General features: G+C 38.9%; 1 protein-coding gene across 2 annotated transcripts in view; it reads left to right on the forward strand.

Annotated features, from left to right (window-relative positions):
• LOC105193438 (discoidin domain-containing receptor 2) overlaps positions 1–24,289 on the forward strand; it is a 206,924-nt gene extending 182,635 nt beyond the window's left edge. For both annotated transcript variants that reach the window (XM_026135908.2, XM_026135907.2), the window contains 8 exons: positions 1,382–1,505; positions 2,764–2,915; positions 3,993–4,306; positions 7,257–7,448; positions 11,003–11,095; positions 13,811–13,952; positions 17,764–17,913; positions 18,698–24,289. In XM_026135908.2, coding sequence (XP_025991693.1) covers positions 1,382–1,505; positions 2,764–2,915; positions 3,993–4,306; positions 7,257–7,448; positions 11,003–11,095; positions 13,811–13,952; positions 17,764–17,913; positions 18,698–18,859 — 1,329 coding nt within the window. In that variant the 3' untranslated portion in view covers positions 18,860–24,289. The remainder of the gene's footprint in view (positions 1–1,381; positions 1,506–2,763; positions 2,916–3,992; positions 4,307–7,256; positions 7,449–11,002; positions 11,096–13,810; positions 13,953–17,763; positions 17,914–18,697) is intronic.
• The last annotated feature ends 816 nt before the right edge of the window (positions 24,290–25,105 follow it).

The following is a 25,105-nucleotide window of genomic DNA, read 5'->3' on the forward strand; positions in this document are numbered from 1 at the left end:
GTGTCTGTGTGTACGTGGCAGCGAGACAGTGCAAAAGAGGACGAGAGTAGTGGGATTCGCGTAGAATCCCGATGGTTAAGTGGTTATCTTATCTTAACGGCCGCGCCGCAGCATCTCACCAGTCTGGCACCCTCTAACGCTCCCTAAACGGAAATTAACACCCACCCCTACGTCCTTGCAAGTCAGCCACGGCACCCCCCACGGCCTGGAGCAACGCAAAAATCAATGGATATTATATCGCGACTCACACAGACCCGCACGCATACATATGGTAGTATGCCAGCCGTGTTCCTACGATCCCTCGCGAGTTGTCTTATCGTGCGAAAGAAAAGTGACGAGGAGTTTGCGACGTAAACACTCCCCCGCTGTCTGGGGCACCCGAGATTGTTTGTTATAATAAAACTGCTAATTTCCTGAGGTGGCATGTCAGGCTCGATCGTCCGGGTCCTCGTGCACTTCCGCGCGGTTTGCGAACCGAGATAAAGGCGTCGGGAGGAAGTGACGCGAGATAAGAGCTTTACGGGTGGGCACTCGCGCGGTTTTACCGTCGCATTTTAGATGAAAGCGCGCTACCATGACGAATCCCGTTAATGGAGAAACGCAAATGCAACTTGCGTCACGGCCGGCGTCGAGAATATGTTGCCGTTAATACCATGATTTCTGCCAGATACTCGAGATGCGTCGAGTTGCGTTCAACCTCTCTCTTTAATCATTTTTTTTTTCACGTGATTGTGAAAATTGAATCACTCATACGGAAACCTAATATTTCTTCTCTCGCAAATTAGTCTACTTTACAGTATACTAGTTACCTTGCTGAAATAAAATTAACGCGCAGACGAGAACGATACAATTCACAGAGAAAATACGTTCTTTTTTTTTTTTTAGAAATAACACGAATTGAAGGAAATCCGTATCCGTATTTAAATTCAAATTATCTCGAAACGAACAACGTTGGGGAGTAAGTTTATGGAACTTGGTGAATGGCAAGGGAGTCATTCCGACATTATTCTTTCTATCGGTAACGAAAATAAGCTTGCGCTACCATTCACGGCCTGTCTACGGTAGCGTGTGCCGGAGTGCCGTAAAATAAAATTACGCAATCGGCAATACACAACAAGTCAGTAGGCCAACGTAGGTATTCGCCGCTTCGGCACACAATAATCGGGCGCGCGCGCGCCAAACCCTCGGGGACCCCGCGCTGTCTCCTCGTTTCGTCGGCTATGAATATTCTGAGGAGAGTAAGAGCAGGGAGGTCGCGAGGAAGAGGTGGAAAATAGGAGAGGATAACCGACGGTATATCGCTTTTACCGCGCAATATACACGGCCAGCGTGTGCATAAATGTCAGGTGCATTAATGATAACGCTCGATATTCGGCCACAGGTCTCCGTGCCGGAGGAGGGCGAGGACAAGGGACCAATTTGCCCCCCGCTTCCGGCGCAATACCAACCAGCCACCTACAGCACGACGACGCCGCAATTACACAAAACCGTCACGGATTACACCGGTTGGTACCAATGTTAAAAGTCATACGCTGTGTAACATTTCCGTTTGTATCTGTTCAGTTTGGTTCCGTTTGGTTTTAGCCGGAATTACGCTCGTTAAAGTATCGGCGAAACGCCGCACAAATACGCCGCACGTAACCAAAGATTTCTTTTAATTCTAATTGTCGCGAGCTTCAATCGTTTCCTCAAAAGGTAGTCGTGAAATCTATATCGACTCCGACGTTCTCCCGGATACTCGGAATACTAATGCTTACCTTTTGAAATCTGCTTCACTAATTTTACCAATAATGCAAACATTTACATTTTCATTCCCTTTCTCTCGTTATATTTTTTAATATTTTTATGTGTTTACTTTTAATTTTTATACAAGTTGTTATCTCTAGCTCGTTCTTCCAATCGCTCTTCTTCCAATCTATTTCGTCGATAAATTACCATTATAAATTCTATCTAAAGTTAATTTATCGTCTTGAAGCAAGGACGACATCAAAAGTTGATCGGCATCTCGGTTACGTCCAATTTCGCCAAAGACGCTTCCACTTCCGCATTCGCTGACTTCACCCCGTTCTCGACATGGATAGTTTCGTGTTATCGCGGGAATTCTAACGGGCTGTCCCGAGAGTGACGGTCAAGCCGAGGTTTCGAATCTCTGCGCCTGGTTTTGCCGCGGCCGCACGACGTAGTTGGAATAGTCGACAAACTATTCCGTTGCGTCTCGTAGTTGGCACAGCTTGCTGGACACAGCGGGAGCCGCAGTCCGCAGAGAGACTGTTTGTCGCGTCGCGCGACCTTGTTTAATCGAATTAGACTGAGGTCTTTGATTAATTAACTATCGGAAACGACAGCGCGCCGCTGTGCCTCATCGACAGGTCGCACTAATTTCGCGAGTTCACACAGATGTCACAATTATACCGTACGGACGCGAGGGACCGCGCGCGAGACGCACGACGACACGTAACGGTAATATCGTAATAAATTGAAATAGACATTTTCTCCTCCTCTCGTTATCTCGAGTTTCCGAAAGAACTTCATTCGCTACAGTTGGATGACGTTGGAGTTTCGCACCACTGCGCGGAGACTCGTTAAAAAATGGTAACGATCTCCCGAAACTTGGAAACTCTCGACGTGAGAGAGAAACGGGAAGGCGTTACAGGCGGCAATTCCTCTCGTCGACGCGACGCGACGGCCAGCCATGATTATATTTTTAACTTTGTCGAATTTCTTGATTCTTTTCCGCTTCCACGCTTCTCGCCGCTCGGACAGGGATCAACGAGGTGCAGCCGGTTATTCCGCTCCTGCTTAACTCGACGATCAATCTTGCCAGGCCAATTCCGGCGGTCCAAGAATATCCGTCTAACCCGCCGCCCATACCGCCCCCGCCGGAAAAGTATTACGCCAGTACGGAGATCTGTAAGGTGAGTCGCAAAAATGTACGCTAGACATGCGATCCGCGCCGATTAAGCCCTCCTCTAGCATTAACTCGCGGCCACTTTGAACGTGAAACTGTGTCAAACGCCGTCTCGTGACCATCGGATCTCCGTCACGATCGTCGAAAGGGTGGCACAACCTTGCGAAACCGGCCGACCGGTGGCTCGTGTAAATCGCGAGGTTAATTCGAATATTATACCGCTTGACTTTTCAATTTTCGCTTTCTACGTTTCAAGATACTTCAAAGGTACATGTAATACTTCCGCTAAAGCGCAATGTGAAATCATTCGAGAAATATTGCTCGCGCAAGTATCGATCTTTTTTTTTTCTTTTTTTCATGACGATTACTCGAAACACCGTGCTACTAATAATCCCCTCGCAGTGATAGAGAATATACTATTGTGACTATGATAATTGCATGCTGCATAAAATGCATTTTAATGGCGTGTACCCTCGCGTATTGTATATATGTATCGATTCCGACTTAATTTCGTTTTCAAGCGGGGTTGTTTTCTCTATACAATATGCACGACGCAAAATACTTCATCCTGTGAATTATGAGGATTAATGACCGAAAAACGAGGAAACAACGGGGCACTATCAATCATAACTACCCGCGAAGAAAACATCTTTCGCGGGCATACACAGATTATAGAGCGATAATGTAAAGGGCGTGGTTATTGATTACAGTAGTTCTACGAGGGGGAGCGTATATGTATTTCTGTTTGATTATATTATCGGATTTGATTAATTTACGAGAAAACAAAATTGTATTGAAAAAGGTATATCATGATTATCTGAATATCCCAATATTATCTTTTATTTAAATATTTATCCAAGTATTTTCCTTCATATAAAAAGGAAGTAATATTTATTCCATTTATATCGCAATATTGTACTTCTTTCGTATTTTTTCCAATAATTTTATCCAATGAATAAAAGTACAAATATTTACTTACAACTATTTGCTTCGGCATATTCATATGACATGTTGATATATGACGTATTACACTATTATTAATTCGAGAAGACATAATTTCGAATTTGTGTGCGTATCATCGCAGAGTCCTCTACCGCCACTGCCACCCTCGCCGACAACAAGTACACCACCGCCAATGAGCGCGAAAGCCTCTAGCAGTGTAACTAGCTACAGTCCGGAGGATATGCTCACGGAGGAAGAAGAGGAAATACCCGAGTGTGTCCTTGATTTTCCACGAGAAAAACTCAACATCGTTGAAAATCTTGGCTGCGGTTACTTTGGCGATGTTCACCTCTGCGAGGTCGACAGGTTTCCTGGATACGACGAGGTCTTCAGAAATACCTCCAGCGATTTAGTTATTGTTAAATCTTTGAAACCAGGATCTTCTGACGCTCTCAGGTAAGAACCATGAGTAAATTTTTCTCGATTTGTATAAAGGTGTATAAAAAAGCACGAATACTTCATCTTTCGAGGAAAATAATTGTCTTTTTAGAGTAACAGAAAAATGGCAGCAGTCGCAAATGACTGACATTTTACAATATTTAATTTCATGTATTATTTCACAATGAAAAATGTTATCATCCTGTCATATTCTATTCTTATATCTTTATGAATATTTTGATAATGAATAATATTAATATAATATGCGATAACGTGAAACGTCGATTAAATTTTCCTCGATTTATACATAATGAAAGCAAGTTATGAATATTGCATGCTTTATCTTACGAGAAAAGTAATCTCTTCAATAAATAGCGACAGTAGCAAAATGATTAATGTTTAAAAACTTTTAATTTTATATGTATCTTTATTTCATATTGAAAAACTTTGTTATCCTTTCATATTCTGTACTTATATTTTAATCAATCTTGATAATGAGCGATATTTAATATAATATTATGTGATACCGTGAAACTTCGCGTCAATTGAATTCTCACAATTACTGTCAATATTGCATAATTGCATTAATTAAATGCAATCACTTGGAATTTAGATTCTATTGGATGTAAAGGATCAAAGTATGCATTGATTATCGCATAAACATACATTTTGTACGAAACCTGGATTCTCGGAAGATAACCGCTTCTACGGCATATAAAAACTGAAAGTGAAAGTAATTCGTATATATGTATATATACCTATATACATATATACATATATGTGTATATATATATATATATATATACACATTGACGATAGAAAATTATTCCAATAGATTATAGAGCGCCGTGTTAACAGCGTAATTCAATAACGCGGCGCAAAGTGATTCCGAATGTAATGACACGCTACGCGCATTAAGTAGATGCGGCCGGATAATGCGGAAGGGCTTTAAGCGATCGATGATTGGCATGTAATCGAATAACTCGTCCGCGCTCGCACGCGCATGTCCGCGTCAATATAATTTTTCATAAAGCGGCGAGAGAGTACTCTCGCCTTTAGAAAATTGGAAACATAAAATACTGTTACGCATTCAAAGTGTCTTTCCGCGGTATGCGATTTAACCATCGGCAATATGAAATATTTATCAATAATCTTGTTTATCCCGAATGTTATTTATGTTGCAATTTTCGAAATCCTGTCCCCGTCTAAATCCACCATTACGACCTACTTAGCGAATCAGCGCGTACGCGGTGTACGTGCTTCATCCCGGCTTTTTCAGTGGAATATTTGAAAATCTGTAACCACTGATTACAGGAACGATACTGCACAATATGCTTAATTGGATAATGTTGTTCGAAGAAAATAATTATTTTACGAGCTCTACAACGAATATATAAAATACAATGAATAAAAATTACAGATTGTAATAAGTAATATCTCATATTAGGGATAATAATGTTGCAATGCACAATACCACACGTAGTACCGATTCGATTCATCTCGAAGCGAAGTTTGATTCTATAAGAAACATTCCAGAAAAATCCAGAATTCACGCATGATCGAAGGTTCTCTGGCAGCTCAACCATGAGCACTACATCAGCCAATAAAAGACATCCTTTTATTGCATTCGCGATGCCGCTATAACAACGTTTTGTTCGTCGGACGATTGCGATTTTCCCTCGGAATAGGCCGATAGAGATAGGAGCGGGCAACAGAGCGCGTCGTACCGGATTCACTGGTCCGACGACGCGTTGTCGTCGCAGTAGTAGCGAAAGGATGATCCCCGCAGACAGGATCACGGATGGCATTGTCTACAAAACACATTTTGCCGACTGGGAAAGCCCGCGAAACCCGTGTTGTCGCGCGCGAAATGGATGCTACTCATGTTAGAGCGCAATCGTTCTCCCGGTGGCCTTTATTCTTTTCCACGCTCCTCTTTCTGTTGTCTACAGAAATTCCGAAAAAAGTCTATCAATCCAATTTGCCTGATAGAGATTTTCGTGTTTTGATCCTATTACATCTCGTCATCTCTGACGATTAAATTTTCGATGCAAAATTCACAAAAAGGAATTTCATTTTCCCTGCTGACATTTTCAATTAAGTAATTTTATGTCCCGCATGTACGAATGTTCTATAAACTAAATTTACTGATGGTTTTTAAAATATTTCTCAAAAATTAACGTAATATATAAAGCGTGCTGGTCGACCAAATGTGTATTTCATCAACGAAACTCAATATTATAATACGTTCGCATTTATCAAAAATATATTCGTGTATTTACTTCTCTAAATGAAAGCCTGCTCGTATGCAAATGCGTACAAGTCAATAAAAATGCAAATTTTTAATAATTTCACAGATATCATAGAATTACTAGGAATTATCTTGTGCCATAACATTTATGAAATTATGGTTTTTTTTACGGTCAGATAAAATTGATTTTATTTAACAGTAAATTAATAAATTAATCGTCATAGTAATTTTTTATTGGAATAATACGAGGAGACAGTTTTAAGTAAAAAAAAAAAAAAAAAAAAAAAAATTGGAAAGATTGACGTTTCAATTTTCATACAGTCTATCGAGTCCTTATCGAACCCGCAAACCATTCGATTTGGCGGTTTACGTCATGTTCCGCATCGTCTGCACTCGCTGGAATTTACTCATACGTGTAGAACAATGGTCGGCGCTTCTTATTCGCGGTTGTCTTTATTCGTGACTCACGCTACAACCCTATGGATAGACTTCTTTTTTACCTTTAGCACTTTCGTATTGCCTGTCTCCCCCTCCCCCCCCGTTCTTCCTTCCTCGCGAGACAACGAAAACTTTCGAGAGACAAGCGAGCGATACCGGAACGGAATACCTGCATTACTTCCAGTGTATATATATCCGCGTCTATATTCAATACTCACGGCCTTGGTACCGCGAGCACCTATAAAGATATTACTTCCGAATGCTCCATGTGTTTTCCAGGATAGAATTTCAACAGGAGGCAAAGAGACTGGTACGACTCGCCGATCGAAATGTCGCGCGGCTACTCGGTGCCAGCCTCGAGGACGATCCCATGTGCATCGTATTGGAAAACGGCGAGTACGGGGATTTGAACCAATACCTGCAGAGTCACATCGCCGAAACTTCGAATTTGCACACGGCCAAGACGCTCAGGTATATGATAAACACGATATTTTTCTAATTTTCATTTCAACAATTTAATTGACACAATTAATTTTTAAGCATTTGCGTGAGAATAATGGTGTTGTGTTCGCATATAATATTCAATCTTTTTATATATTCATCCGCAACAGATCGATAATCATCACACTTTAGATGTTAATGCACGTTTTGTCATTGAGGATACGTCCCATTATAGTCCTTGGTCATTCATAAATACGTGCTATTACGTTTTTAAGAGATCGTTGGGGAATTCGGTTCGCACATGGTCAGAGGTATACACAGACGAAAAATGCACGCGTATCCCAGAGATACGGCCGTTATTCGAGTAATTAACATAATTTAATGAACACAAATTTGATACTACAGCGCGGAATAATTTGTAACGTCGGTACCATCGTATCGTTTTAAAAGCGATACATTATCGATGTCCGCTTTAATGCACACTGCCAGTCGGCATTGCGACACTCGAAGTAAATAACATATCATCGGAAATAGATACGCAATTATGTGATCATCACCATTTTGACATAAAATCAATGAACCATATTTCGACATGTCCCAAATTTCACGTTGATATGATCATCGTACTTCCGCGTAAGTTATTGCGCCTGTTACAGCATCACCTTCGCGTTATCGATAGACAATAAATCCATTCAATTTAAATTCATAAAATAAATCTTAATTAACAGCGAATTAATAAAACGCAATATTATGTTAATTAATCGACTAATTCAATTAAGAAGATGAAAATATCAAGATTGTCATGTGTCATGTTAATTATATTGTATAAAATTCATTTATTGAGATTTCTGACGCGAAAAGCTATTAATATCCTACAAAATCGCGAAAGCGTCAAACATACGGAAAACAATTCCCACGAGTACGCGTGATTTACGTTGCTATAAATAAATGCACAATAAATATTATAGCATTTGAACAATTTCATAATAGGCCTCCCGGTCGAACGTGATCGTGCGAGTTTTTGTTTTATTCTGTCGCCGCGAAGAACGTCAGTTCCAATCAGTCCGGAGGGTGCGTGAAAACGCGCGATGACCAGGGCTACGCGGAAAGTACTCGAAATACGAGAAATCGGCTGAAAATGAGAGGTGAGCGACGGAGAGGATCATCGGTGCTCGTGACAGGTGTCGGCGAAGCGTGTTTTCCCGCGCGATCGTTTTCAGCTTTCGCGCGAGATGAAGCAGCCGCCGGAGATCACGCTTTGTTCCCATCGAGTGCCGCGGAAAATTTGATGTACGAGATATTCAATCATTCGTGACTATGCAATGCGAATGTAGTGCCATTTACTATTTTGCAATTGCAAAAGTAAAAATAACGGTTACATCTTATCGGTTTCTAATTTTATTGTTTCGCAAATTGTTCTCTTCCATGTAATTTTTAACGCTATATACACATCATTAATCTTCCAATGACAGATGTTACGTACTTGCAACGTTCACTTTCCTCGCGTAGATATAAGAATGTCAATAAATTCGGGCTCTGTGTAAATTAATTACATTTAAAGATTGAAAATAGAAGTGTAGAATTGAACACTGAAATGCTTCGTAAGAGCTTTTTAATGCCAGAGCACATCCTTTATTTACAAGATTTTCTTTTTTTAAGTAAAATCGGTAAAAAATTTACCATCGGATGCGGCCACTAGAAGCTTAAAATGCGAAATAGAGCCAATGTTTATTACGACATTATAAGCGAGATGTAGATGTTCTCAACAATCCAATTTGAAAGATTCGAAAAAAGAGTCTAATGCTAGTTGCTCGCGCGAACGTATGTGCAACCAGTGCAACTTTGTTACACATTTGAATAACTTACGCTTGACGACCATACCTACGGCAGTATTCTCGAAGTGGTTAATTAAATTGCCGACATATGTACTATCGTTCATAAATGAAATCGTTTTCATTTATTTCCGCGGGTCCGCCGTTTTAACTGCAGTCAGTTTGTCGCACGAGCGAATCCAATATCCAGACCGACAGAATAGCCGAGCTTTCAGTACGGCCGCTTTCTACTTCGGTAACCGAATTGCATTTCGCCGACGTCGCAAATGAAGCTTTAAGAATCGCGACGCTGAGTCACCTGGAAAATTTTTACACGGCGCGATATTAGACACGTCGTACATATTGAAAAATCGCCCCTGTTTCAGCAACTGAACTGTATATGAAGATTATGAATCCAATTCATGCAATTAACATCTTATGCCATTTCGTATCGCAAAACAAATATTAGAGGATTATATTGAATGAATAGAATCGTACTAAATAAATATAATCGTATCAATATTGTCAATAGAGAAAAGAAAAAATTAATTGTAAATTATTCATGTAAAGGATAAAATTGTTAGATGCACATATGATGGCTGCTTTGATTAAGCATTCTGCACTATGCAGTGTATGCAGTAAATTCAAATACTTTAATTCTTAAAGTGAACGATTGTGTGTAACTAATAGGGTAAAAATATGTTGACGCATTAACGAATTATAGACGTGGATTTTTTTTGCAATCTTTTTACATAGTATTGCTCTCATTTCATATATATATTTATATTTATATATACCTATATCGTAACAGCGTTAAGTGTAGCAGGACATGCTGCTATCGAAACGATTCTATCGGCGTATCTCTCGCAGAAATAGCACGCAGAACCGTTTCGATGTAAATGGTTTGCATCCTACAAGCGTAAATAGTAAAAACGTAGTACCTAGTTGCCGTCGTCCTCAGCGAACGCGAACGAATGCTGACGCTTTACCGTAACTACACGTACGTTTGTCCCACTTCGCCCGATTTTCAAATTCAATTTTACTGAAAGTAGAAATAATACAGAAACAAGTCTGCTGTGCGCAGAAAGAACGGTTTTGCTGAAGTATCTAAAAATTTAGCTAAATACAGATCTAAAAATAATTTTATTGAATCATTAAAATAATTATGAAGAATGTTTTAACGTGACGACCAACGCTGCAAAAAATTTTAACATTCTAGCGCAATCAGTATGAACCTAATTATTTCGATGATCTAACAAAATTATTTTCAGATCTACATCTAGCTTTTTACATACTTTAATAAAACTGTTCATTCCGTGTACATACAAAAGTAAAAAGAAAACTTCTTTCGATCTCTTTTGCTACAAGTTGACAAGTGAGAAATATTGAATGTACTAAATATACATTAATTAAACGTATTCTCTCTCTCTTTCTTTTTGATATTATTTCCAATATGGGAAGAACACAAAAATATTTTTCGTTGTAATAATCTGCGTCATTCCTAGTTATGAAAGGTAAAGTTTGTCTTCATATATAAAGGAAGAGCGCTCGACAAGTTAATTTGGACTCTTTGATTTACTTTGTTAAGTAGTTTGAGTAACGGGAACATCTTATTTTACTTTCGTCAAAAATGTGTTGCTCGACTACGGCTGAGTCAGTACGGTCGAGTGTCCGCTGTTTGTAGCGTTACTTGCTACAAACGCCTCTACGTATACCGTGGAGTTTCTCCGAGTAAACTTCACGACGTAACCGACCCCGTTCTTCGTGTTGCAGTTTCGGCACATTGGTTTACATGGCCACGCAAATAGCATCCGGCATGAAGTATCTTGAGGAAATGGACTTCGTGCATCGGGATCTCGCCACAAGGTAAGCGCGCACTGTTACCCATAAGTTGCTTTAAGGGTTTGCTCATTAATGAGCAAGCTGTTGTTTGCCATATTATTGGGTCGCAATCTTGAAGGCGAAATTGAATACGTGCACCGTAGAAACCGTCAATCTTCCTTTCGTCCCCACAAGTTTATGTTACGAAAATGAACAGAGAAGGAAATGACACAGTCGATAAACTAATGAATTCTTTTCTTACGTTGTCATGATGAAAAGAGATGATTTCTTAACAATTTAACGAAACAATTGAACTTTTGAGATGTAACACATTGACGCTTTTTATACAGTAATTTTTAAAATTAAAAGAAATTGATACCCATACAATGTTTTATATACTCGTATGTGTTCGTTATTAATAGATTGCTAAGTTCACTTTTAAAAAACAAGGTTTTAAAAATGTACCTATACTTTTACACTCACTGCAGCTGCTGTACACTTTTTGTTTAAAAATCCATCAAATTTCTGATCTCAATTTCATTTCCAGAAGACCGTTTTAATTTTTCTGCAGTGATTCACAATGATGGCTAGATGACGTTGTTTCATTCATCAAACAAATAAACAAATGTATACTCTATTCGATTTTTTTATAAGCGTACCAAAGCATGCTTCTGGGCATTACGATGGGATTGCTTTATTACGATAGCCAATTGTTTTATTCTCTCGTTCCCCTTCCATATATGTATATATATATATGTGTGTGTGTGTGTGTGTGTGTGTGTGTGTGTGTGTGTGTGTGTGTGTGTGTGTGTGTGTGTGTGTGTGTGTGTGTGTGTGTGTGTGTGTGTGTGTGTGTGTGTGTGTGTGTGTGTGTGTGTGTGTGTGTGTGTGTGTGTGTGTGTGTGTGTGTGTGTGTGTGTGTGTGTGTGTGTGTGTGGTGTGTGTGTGTGTGTGTGTGTGTGTGTGTGTGTGTGTGTGTGTGTGTGTGTGTGTGTGTGTGTGTGTGTGTGTGTGTGTGTGTGTGTGTGTGTGTGTGTGTGTGTGTGTGTATGTATGTAACGGATTCCGTGTGCCTCTAGACCGTGCTCTTTCACCCTCCACGCGATTTGGAAACTCTTGAAACCCGACAGCGCCGGCAGCGCGATACGACAACCAATATCGTGGAGCTATTAAAAGCGGGGGGAATGAGATAGGCACGGCCGGAAGGGTCTCAGCCGTGTGCTCGAATTATTAACTCTAATCGTAAACCTTAATTATCATGCCCTGTGGCGCGATCGTTGTCGCGACAGTAGCGAGGGTACAAGAAGCTAGACGAAAGGGGTGAAATTTATTCGTGATTTATAGATTTGGGTTCAGGGCTAAATTCTAACGGCGAATGCGGCAACGAGCGAATAGTTCTACTATTAGGAAGGTGGATACCGTATCTGAGAATTATGCTAATGGCAGAACAAGAACGCGGAGCGAAGAATAATAAGTCCGGAATGATAAATCGACTTTTGTTCGCGTCACACGAATCCAAATATCATGTATTTTCTTAAAATACACTGATTTCTCATCGTCATTTTGCGTGGACATTTAACATCTTTTGTAATTTTTTCTCAACTTTTCCGAGTATCCTGTAATGCGCACGAAAACATTTTTTTCGGCAATGTATATGTGTGGAGTAATAGAAATTACAAGAGCTATCTTAATACATAGATTAACGCAATTTTGGAGTGATTCTAAAAATCGTAAAAGAGCGGTGATTGCATTTGAACGTCTGAGAGAACGAAAAGAGTCGACCAGCAAGATTTTTACGGTGCCAGAAGTAGAAAAACTTGCCGGCAAATCAAGCAGAGCGCGCAGACGTTGACAACGGGTGTGAAAGTACCCACCGGTGCGCGTAAAATAAAAGCGTCGTGGCAACTACTAAACCATCCCCTCGTCGCCCCACGAATCACCCCTTTACCGTAGAGCGCGATAAACAACGAGGTTTACGCGCAAATCAGCGCGAAACTTGGAAAACGACTGCCGTTTTCGACATGGTCGCAACGAACCTACCGTGAGCTGCTTAAATGCGAGCTTCCACAAGTTTGCAAACAAAAGGTGATTTCGCGCATCAGCCGCTCGCAGCCACCGTATTTTATTGAAGAAATTTTTATTGAATGAATTATCTCTTATTTAGTGAAAAGTTTATCCTTTAATATTTCTAAGTATTTTTTATTTCTATCAATTATTTTATAATGTTATATTAATCTTTTATAATGTCTTGAAAAAATATATATATACATATATATACACACACACACTATATAAAAAAATAGTACAGGTTTATATACAGTACTTGTATATAATATATATATAAATATATTAAACTACAAAAATCAATTTTAAATCTTTTTTCAACTGTACGAGAAAAAATATCATAAACTGAAAAACTAGCGTTTAGTTATGCTCGTGCGATATTTCGATAAACTACTCTGTTTGTTTTTGATACGACTGCCATGTGCAGAATATAAAAAATAGAACATACAAACACATATTCATTTAGTCGTATACTCGATACGAACCGATAGAATATTGCATAGTTGTACAGTTAGCAGATATCTCATGGCCAGCGTTAATAAAAAGAATGGAAGTGTTAATTTGATCAAAAAATAATTCTATTGTTTTTCAGTTCAAAATTCGCGATATGGAAATATTTCGGGATATGTTACAGAGTGGGACGAGAAAGAGGCTTCACAGAAATTAAGAGACAAATATTTTTTTGAATTTTTTCAGGAATTGTATCGTGTGTCGCGGATGCACGGTTAAAGTATCTGATTTGGGAAGCGGACGAAGCGCATATGCGGCGGATTACTTCCGTGTCGAAGGACGTCCTCCATTACCGATTCGTTGGATGCCATGGGAATCGATGCTAATGGTGAGTGTACAATGAACGTTTACTGTACATTTAAACACTAGATATTTTAACTTTGTCTTTCATTCTCTCTCTCTCTCTCTCTCTCTCTCTCAATATTTTTCGCCTTTTGGCGTCAGGAGATTTAGCTCTCGTGCGGCATAACTTTTCACGTGTGCGCTTTTTTCGGAAGCTTTCGATTTAGACGGACGCTTGCGTGTTAGCGACAATAAAGATCGGCGATGCGAAAGTTCGATAGAATTATAAATAAAAAGAGAGAGAGAGAGAGCGAGGATAAATCAAATTGGCGCAAACGACTTTCGCTCGTAAACGAGCGAAATAGTAAAGGAGGGGGGGACAAAACGAGGACGCGTCGGGTCGTTTTGATTTCACTCCACGCATGGGTGGGACGCGTCGTTTTGACGAACTATGGCTAACGCATCCACGCGATGAAATTCGGTTTCGCTCGAATGCGTACCTTTTTTCGTTGTTTTTCACGTCCGGAAGTAAAACTCCCTATCCGCCATTACGTATCGCGCAGTGCATAAGTCGGGATTAATTTTTTCGTTATCCATCATAAATACATGTCACAGTTAGATACCGTAATAAAGAAGTATCTCTTATAGATTTATTGTGTGAAATATCGAAAGGATGCATTCCGAATCATGAATCGTCAAAGATCTGTGTATTGCAAAATAAACCGTAAAACGCATTTTGTTTCGTTGCCAATGAGATTACGTATGATACATTTATCGATATCTCCATCTTTTAAACGAATTCGCCAATTATGCCATTTCATTGGTATTGATACCGCGCGCCAGGCCATGTGCGATAAAATTGATTTAGAACTGCAATTGATTATTCTTCTTGTCAATCTGTCCTTGCCGTTACGCAAAATGAATCTCATTAGAGATTTCCATTCAACCCTTGGGAAATAAAGAAGTTTCAAAGTCTGTTATTTATTAATGGGTTAAGAAAAATTCTCGTAATAAAGCTTAATTCCTGTTATTCCGAATGGAAATTAAGTTTTACATTTCATTTAATATATCTTGCCTTTAATTCCTCGATTGTCGCTGCCAATATCGAATTGTCGATCCGCGAAACCGCTTGACATCGGGCCGATAGAGCCGTCTGCGGTCATGTTGGTATTAGCGAATTGAGCTTGCCCCATCGCAGCGCGCGCGATACGCGTCATTGAGCTATAAAAGTGCCGGAGAAAATATGCGATACGCGTTTGAAAATTCATTTTCGATGTTGAGCGGCTTTTTCGGCTTAACCGCTCGACAATCCAAACACAATCGTTCCGCTTCGCGAGTTACGCGTTGAACATGTACCTGTTTCCGCTTCGTAACAACGTGGACGACGATGGAAGATACTCGCGTTTACTTTTCGCGAAAATTCGGAAAAATATGCGCCAACTGCGACCCGGCGGAAGGAGCAATCTTTTTCCGCCGGCGCTTAAAAGCGTGCTCTGTCAGCGGAGTAGTCGCGCTATAGTCAGACACCGCGCTGTAGTCAAAAACCGCGGCGGCCGGATAATAATAGTATATTTAATAATAGCTCAATCACAATAGTATATTTACGTGGCTGGCTAAATTTGGTAGCAGAAAATAAGCGATGTCAATAGTCTAAGAGACATTAACTTAATAATTTAAAGATTGGACGACTTGAAGGCTCAAAGATTTAGCAATTTAAATGCGGGACTTTAATTACTGAAAAATTCAAGAAGCTAAATAGGTTAAATATTTAATCATTTAAGCATACAAAAATCCAAAAATATAAAACTTTATAAATCTGACCGTTTAATGACCGCAAAATCCTAGAAATATATATATATATATATATATATATATATATATATATATATATCTGTGAAACAATTGTGCAAAGATGAAAAAGATGTGATAAAAACCTTTTAAAATCTTTGTGAAGTTATCCTTTCATACATTGTTTAATATATGCTTGCGTTTAATACACGCTACTGTTTATGATTGAATATCTTTTCATCTGAACAATCAATTATGTATCAAAGATATTAATTAAATTTTAATATCTATTCGCTATGCATAGATATTATACACTATTCTTTGGCGTCATTTGCGGAAATAGTATATTTATTGTATGTGTGTAATGGCAAATTAATATCAAAATGGTGATTCGGCGAAACAGAAATGAGGGAAATATAGTATTGAATAGCTAGTTGGCGTCGTCATTTCAAACTGACTGCGCCATTAATGTTTCATTATTGCCCATCATTTATCCAACCTCCGCCATTGTGCCGCGCTAATGAAACGATCCCGCGCGAAGCCATACCGCTTCAAAAATTATCCGGGATTAGCGTCGATTTAATGGTTTCATATCGATCTTGCGATCGTGGAGATCATTCATGAGAGGGATCATTTGGCGATCGCGCATCATAGAATTTGTTGAATCATGCGACCACGTTTAATATATTGTTATCGAGAATATTACGGGAGTAATAAATAAAATATAACATTTTTTTTACATAAAGCAACATTAATTTATATTACACACAGGGAATAATTTTTCATTTCTTTTATCGTATCGAACGACAAACGTTATACATTACCAAAAAAAAAAAAAAAAATGTGAAGCCTTCAGCAAAAGCTTCAGTTGAGACATTTTTTAATTAAACATTTTATTGTTATTACTTGTTTATTTCTTTTGAATAGATCGTTATTTATTTCATGCGCGTTATGTAGCTTCACCAATTTGAATTACGAGTAATGATACGCACGTAATTTTGTATCGTGCACTTCATAAATAATTGAATCATGTCTTAAGATCTTCCTGAACATGCGCAAACTACAAACTCTGCACGCATATGCAATCTTCCCAGCGTACTACCGGCAGCGGAGATTATGTAATTTAAGTACCTAAGTCGAGGTAATTTCGCATCAAGTATACAATCGTTTATCGTAAATCGATTAAAAATTGCGATGTTATTACAACAAGACTTTTCAATTATTTTTTCATTAACGTTCCACTTTTATGTCATTCTGCCCATAATAATTTTCTGTATAATTTCGCGAATTATTTGAAACGTCTGTGTCATAAACTTATTTTAAATCTTGTAGAAAATTAATATTTAGTTAATTTTAGTTACTGACATTTTTCTCTATAATTAAATATACATTTATTTTCCATACTTTTCCTCAGAAAACCGTTATAATTGTATAATTGTAGCAGTGATATTAATTAAAACTTGTAACTGCTGAAGCTTTTATATAATCTGCCGTTGATATTTTATCATATAATTATTTTGCTTGACGGCTCATACGCATGCCAATGGGAGCGGAAGGTACATCCAACCGTCAATGTGAGGAAAAGAGTAAAATCGTGTAACTGCTTTATGGCGTTCCGTGAAGCTTGGGCTTAACTAAGTTACTCGGTTGAACTTTGGGAAACTCGAAGGCGCATACAGTTTCCATAAATTACTCCTTCACGCTCAAACATTAGGTTTCCGCGTCGAGCAAGTCGCGCTTTTAATTATTTTTGCGGCTTACCAAAAACGGATATTACTTAACTTAAACTGTGTGTATCAAAAAGTGGAATTTGTGCTTATAAATCGCGTAAGTAATCTTGCGTGCACAAATGCGTGCGACGTTTAAAAATTACTATTAAATAATTCAATTCAATATACATTTTGCAACGTATTGTACCGTGGAGTACAACTTATCCAATTATATCAGAACGCTCAACAAATTCCGAGTGCTCTTAAGCTGCAAATAGTAAAAGCTGCCGGAGCTAACGAATTACGTCTGTAACAAACAAACTTTCGTAAAATTTTCTTGGATGTATTTACGTTATATAGGGAAGGCACACGTGCAAGGGCGACGTCTGGGCGTTTGCCGTTACGCTGTGGGAAATTCTGACGTTTGCGCGGGAGCAGCCCTTCGAGGAGTTTCCGGATCATCGAATAGTGGAGAACGCGACTTACTTTTATCAAGAAGATGAGCGAAGGGTAAGTACGCGGAGTAATTCTTCGATTTCTTTCCTTCATTGTGTCCGACGTACTTAATGTAATGAGCGCACTGAGTACTTGATTTCGCGTTGAGTGCCTCGCGAAGCTTTCAGGGCTTTGAACGTTGCTATTTATTCCGTCTTTCAGACTTCTGATTACCTTACTCCGTAAATTCTTGCTGCCTTTTTTTCTTCTTTTTTTTCCCTGCGTAGCTTCTTTCAGGAGGATAGTCTGGACGTATCCTGCTTTTCTGAGACTAACCGTAGAACAATTAACGTCGGGTTGAAAAAACGGGTTTAAATAAACGCGCACGGTGTCGAACGTGTAATTACAAAAGTGGGTCGCGAATGTATTTCCATGAAAATGGCAGAACCATTTGCTTAGTAATTCATATAATGTAATAAATATCGCGTCGCACTCGAGCCCGTCGTGTTCATTTTCCCAACGTCGAGAATACTTCAAACTGAAACACGCGCACTGTAAGAATTGTTATTCTACTCTCTCGGTTTTGTAACCCATTAATATTTACGAACGATTAATTGCGAAACAAATATTGCAATTAACTACGAGCGCAAAATATTTTTATTATGTCTGTGCCATTTATTTCTGTGATCGCGTTGAATCGTAATGAGATTAGTCGCGAGCAATCTGCTTTTTTTTATTTTGGTATAACGTGAAAATACGTCAACGCATTTATTATGTATTTCATACAAAATGTTCATTCGCGTCGCGTTATATGCATAACTGATGACTTTAGAATCGACTTGCGCTTATTTTTATACAGATGATACTGCCGCTGCCAAAAAACTGTCCCAAAGAGATCTACGACTTGATGCGCGAGTGTTGGCAGAGGAACGAGGTCGACCGACCAAACTTTCGCGAGATCCATCTGTTCTTGCAACGAAAAAATCTCGGTTACAAACCCGGTGAGTCGAACGATACTTGATATAGAGAACTGGAAGGCTGGAATCTCATCCGGCTTTCTATGATCGGCGAGTTAAACGGCAATTGGTGGAACTGCCCTTCATCGACCAAGTTAGACCAAGTCAGACCAAGTTAGTACCTAGGGTGGCGATCCATAAATCGGCTATAACGAACGTAAATTGTTTGTGATGTCGTGGTCGGATGCGTCCACCGTGTCGATGATAGCCATCGTACGATGACACTTACGTGCGAGAATAAGGAGACGTAGAGGTCTACGAACTGATCGCGCCCAGAATTTTTCACGACATTAAGATCACTTTTATTTTTTTTTTTTTTTTTAGCGACACCGTACATCGCTATGAATAGCGCTGTAAATTTAATCGATAACCGCACAGCGTTCGTGTGCAAGCTACGTGGACATTGTCCATTCGCTTTCTTTTAATGATTCCTTTGCACGAATCAAAACTGAAATGTTATCGCCGCGACATGGATCGACATCTATCTCGATACTACCAAGATGCACGTCCGATCTAATGACGCGCAATGCTTGACAATAGCAATTGAATGTTAATTTTTTTATACGCATACTATTTTTTGATCCGCCAAATATTAATTTTTATATATATTTGATTGACATATCACTGGAAATTTGTGATCATTATAAACGCTTAGTTAACGTGATAAGTACTCGATCTTCCGACTCGTTCTCGTGCAACTTCTTTTCGTTTCTCCTCCCTTTTTTCGCGCGCTATTCTTACATCAATCGTCTACGGAAGTTAGACGCGTTGACCAAAACGGATAGCCCCGCGATAATGATACCGAGCACCCACCGACACCGTATCCACGCTTGAGCAATCGAATGGATAGATTATGATTTTGATCCGTGGCATTCGCTACGAAATGGAACGTCACTAGCGCTGGCAATACGAGGGGAGCACGTTCGATAAATCGCACATACGCTGTTCCGAAATTGATACTGTCAGCAAACAAGCTTATGATATTCCCGCCGTAACGGCACTCGTGTCACGTTCGGGATATACGTGGCTCGGACTCGAAAATCGCGCGTTGTACGTAACATTTCTGCCGACGAATAACGTAGTCATTTTCTAAGCTCCAATCCTTGAAATGAAAAAAAAAAGTGGACCTTTGTAAGATCGAAGTCCGCCGACTTTCATCGTGGGATTACGTTATCCGTTTTTCGGGCCTTTTATATGTCGGTTTCATAAACATATTTGTGAAAGAAACTTGTTTTTCCAAAAAATATAGATCTATAATACATAAATATATATATATATATACACGTATACATATACCGTTTTTAAGACAATTACGCGAGTTGTTGTTTTTAGGAAAGCAAAATCTATTATGAGCGTATACGACCGAGTCGATTATAATATTAATCAATGTATTTCCGATGATGTTTAACAAAACCATTTGTACTCTTTGCTCTTCGTTTTATTTTCCAAGCTATCGTTCGAGAAGACAAATGTAAAGACAGGCTAATTATCGTTCATCCAACCGTTTAATTGCACCGACCAATATCCTTCCCTCCAATTCACTCGAACGACGATTTCTCGTTAACTTTTTAATTGAACACTCGCCACAGTGGAGCGCAGAAAGAATTATATACGAACGTCGCTTCAAGGAGCTTATCAATGCACAAAAAATTATGAAATGGGTTAAGAGGAACATTCTGTAAAATTAATCATTGCGCCCGTACAAGAAGCATTTTTCGAAGAGTACGGGAAAAGGAGTAGTAATCTTAAGCCGCGTTAAGTTTGCGTTAAGTTCCCTTAAACTACTCTTAAGCTTAAGATGCGCTTAGCCGAAGTGCATAAATGTTTGACAATACCATTAGAGGTTGCAGTATAAATTCGTATAAAGTGTGTAAAGAATGTTGAAGGATTAATCGACATGTAAATTATTAGATCATTCTAAGACCGGCATTCTATTGGCGGTCGTATCGTATAATCGTTTTAGGGTCGTTAACTCTATCGATACATACAAAACTTCTCTCGTGCCCCGTTGCTCAGCTTCGGCAGAAGCCGTAAGTTGTATGTATGCCGTGATTTTAGAGGAAAAAAAGAGCACATGTGACCTGACGTTAAGTTTATAATGTGGAATAGAGATAAGCGATTTACCCGGCAAATGTTTTTGCTTCATTTCATTCGTATTAAAATCTGATTAGCTTTCCAAACAGTTTACAGATTATTTATTAAACTTTCTTTTAATGATCAAATTTTTGAGATTGTTATTTTGTTCTCTGAATTTTTTTGTCTCTCTACTCGAACCGACACACATATATTCTAGCAGTAAAATACATTTCCAGGTAAATGGCTGTCGTTAGTATGAAATACTGAAAGACTATACTTGTTAGAATGGTTCTGTACGTGTAGCGAAAGGAAAACAATAGAGTTGTGCGAAACACGACAGAGATATTCTGTGACGTTCAAAAATTTGTTCGTCGTGTAAATCCCAATATGTTGTTCTAGGTACCTAGCCTCGTGCAGGCTCAAGAGACTCATGCTCGTGATTTGTAATATAATTAAGAATAGGACGTATTATATATAAGCGATGAATGTGTACGATTAAACAATTACGAAAAAGAATTTTTATCTCTTTTTTACAGCATATTCTTCGCGGAATTTGTTTCATATCAGAAACAAAATAAGTTAAAAAGATTATATTTAATCTCAGATAAATAAGATTGATGTAAATATCTTTCTTAATTTTTTTAATCTTTATATTTTCTAATAGTATTACCTGTTTCTCTTATTTGCCTCTTTCTTATTATTCTGTAAGTATTATTCCGATTGCTAACTAAAAATTCAGTATTTGGATCAAAAATTAGATTTCTTTAATAGTAAATAAACGACGAAACAAGAATATTACTCAATTTCTATTATCGCTTAAATTATTGTGAAAAGGAAAAATCTAATATTGACATGACGTTGATAATTTAATATATAAAGTTAAAAATATCTTAAGGACTACTGCCACTGCGCGTTAGCGAAACGAATATATCAAGTGATAATCGCGACCTTTTAATTCGAGGTCCAGAGATCAATACTTCATGAATTATCTTAATTCTTTACATACCCATGTTCAAACTTTCAAATGTATGTAAATGGTACGTTCGATCCTGCAGGACTCGCGAATGTATCTTTTACAGAGCTGATGTATATATAATCACTTGGGAGACTATATAATGTAGCGATAATTTTAGACTGACGCTTCCTGCACGATCGAACGTGACTCAAACTACGTTATACATATCTCTTCCTACAAAAAGAATTGTATTCAAATTAGAATTTTCCGCATATAGATTTTTGTATCGGTTGTTTTAATTTTTTCGAAAGGGAGATTCCATAAAATACGCGGTTCATAGCGTTAATACTTGACAAAAATGTAGTAACTTATTTTATATATGAAAGACACGTTTTAAATATTGACATATCTTTCAAATGACAGACCTTTCACAATTATCGAAAATTCGACATATCGCATACATATCTCGTCGTCTCTCTATTTACAATCGAAAGATGATTGATTTTAGTAAGTCAATTCGCAACGGCAGTTCTTTCTGTAGGAAGCGTTCTCCTTAACGTTCAGAGAAAACCGTAAGTGTGAAAATCATTGTAGATTATTACGTAATCTCGAATCAACTCCGCCGACTATTTATTCTCAATAGCGATAATCTATTAAGCGGACGGAAGAGAATACTTTGTACAATTTTTTAATAATGAAAACCCCCTAACTGTTGTAAATGCATCGCGACTCCGATCTTGCATCATACGTTTTATCCAACGAGCGCATCGGCGAGACGGTTGAAAGTGGATCAAACCGTGAAATCAAGATTCCTCCCACTGCAGAAGCCTGTTAAATCACGCACAGTGATATTTACAAACTGATATACAGCGTAATTATTAAGATACGTTAAATAGTACGAAGGTTAAGGAAGATTTATATAGCAAGGAGGGGAAAAACGTTTGCAAAATTTATATAAATGAGATTTTGTACTGTCTCGAAACTCCCGACGAAGCGTCGCTTAATCGCCTAATACGTAACACAATTCAATACATCGACCAATATGTCGAGGAAGACAATATCGCGAAATGTGCTTCGGCAGTGGTACGAAATACGATTCAATGAGAAAAGAACTTTACCATTTTCTCTGGCGAACGAAAAAGATTTACACAATTTATTCGGGCATCGCTCGAGCGTATCCACGTTCGCTGGAGTCTGATTTTCGTTGAACAACGCGTTCTCTCTTTTACCAGCTCAAACGAGCTCTATTTTTCATGCGTACGCAGCCAATGGCAGCGGGCCCGATCGCGCACTCGCCTCTCGCCGTTAGACGCAAACAAAAGTCGAAACTCGGACGCTCCGAGTACACGCGGATTCCGCGCGTTTGCCGATGGAATTTAATATCTGCTGCCTTCGTTACGAAACATACGGCCGTGCTTTTTTTTCACCCTTTTCCCCAACTCGTTCGCCTCATCCCTCACTATTCATTCTTCGCGTTCGTTTCTCAATGCGATCGAGGAGGCATCAGCCGAGAGAGAGACACGATCTTTGCTTAAAATACACGATAGAATCGAACGAGGTGGAACAGCACTACAAATCGAATTAAATTCCTGCATCGCGTATAGATCGTTGTTATTCGGATGCATCGCATGCCAATTTGAAATTCTTTGATCTCAGATAACCACACTGACATACTCGCGTCGGTAAAATGCGTGCGAAAAAAATTTCATAACTGTAGCTCTTAGCTAAAAAAGAAGTTTTATATGCGTTTTATGAACAAACGAACATCTACGGCACGTCTGTACGTAAAATTTAACACGGAAAAGTAATCAGTAATCCAGGAATTTAATGTTTCTCCAGTTTTTACGATTTTATTTTCCAAATATTCCGCGTAAGCTCGCGCGCCTCTGATTTCTCAAAATTTCAAGTTATTTGAAATATTGTGTGCGATATGAAGTGATATTTTTACTTTCGTACGGAGAATCTGTCGTATAGCTTCAGTTCACAGTAGTCGTTTATCATATTACCGATGTCTGTTGAATAATTTAAGTAAAGAACATTCTTTCTCTCTCTCCTCCCCCACCCTCCTCTCTTTCTCATTCCCCCTCCTACGACAGTCTTTAGACAAATAAATATCGTCGTTCCAGGCTGCTAAACATGCACGGCGAAACGGCACACGCCAATCTCTGCGTGCAAATATAAACGACGAAATGGGTTGTAAATAAGCAGACTGCGCACAGCGGCTAGTATAGGGCCAGTTATCTATTGTTATCGGCGGACATATTGACTATTGTACGCGATCAGACATACCTTCCTGGCTGTCCCTCTCTTCCCTTGCGACCCTGTATAAATGTCACGCAACTGTATTTAATACGTTTGTACATAGCGATTCGTTTTCAATAAATATTCAACGCTTTGATTTCTGGCCGGCTCGTACGTTCTTTCGCACACACCACAACCCGATTTTCATGCTGATGCTCAAAACGGGGATCGTCAAGGTAAGTACATTAGTCATAATGTATTTTCCCTTTCGAGAGGCTTTAAGTTACCCTGTCAGAGATACCATCGCGCGATAATATCGCATAGGAAAGCTACTACCTTCTGTAACACGAGCGTGATAAATACATCTATGCGCAAACAACACGTGCTTAAACGATATAATTTCGCACGTTTTATCCTTTTATCCCTTTGAAATTATTTTCACTCTGGTGGAAACGTAATTACATAAATTAGGTGAAATCCACCGAGCGAGTAATATTCTCGGAAATATTTCCAAAATACGTCGCTACGCAGTAAAGTATATCTGTAGACGTAACCTTTCCATTATCTCGAGGCATTCGCTCTTACTTCCTCTTGTTTCTTTTCCCTTTTCCTCTTTCCCGCCCTTAATTTAAACGGGTAGCACGCTCAAGTTTCTCGATTCGTCGAGACATTCTTTTTTCCCCCCCTCTGTGAAAACATCCTTTAATTAAGTCGCTCCGATTCATTACCGTCGCACTGACGTAGGTAGGTAGGAAGGCGACGTATCTGTCGTTTCGTTGAATTCTGTTGCGTAGATTCTCTTCACCAGCAGCGTCGCGAAGACTCGCGGAATTGCCGATTCGGTACGTAAACGCCGCGATCGCTCGTCATTTGCGTTTCTCTCGGAATTAAAATAACATTTTCTTTCGACAAATCACTTTATTTCGGGACGTAAATTGTGTCCAATAAATTGCCCGGGCCCCGCGTATTGTCGAAATTT

Source organism: Solenopsis invicta, chromosome 9, assembly GCF_016802725.1.
Source record: "Solenopsis invicta isolate M01_SB chromosome 9, UNIL_Sinv_3.0, whole genome shotgun sequence".
In the NCBI taxonomy this organism is placed as follows: Eukaryota; Metazoa; Arthropoda; class Insecta; order Hymenoptera; family Formicidae; genus Solenopsis; species Solenopsis invicta.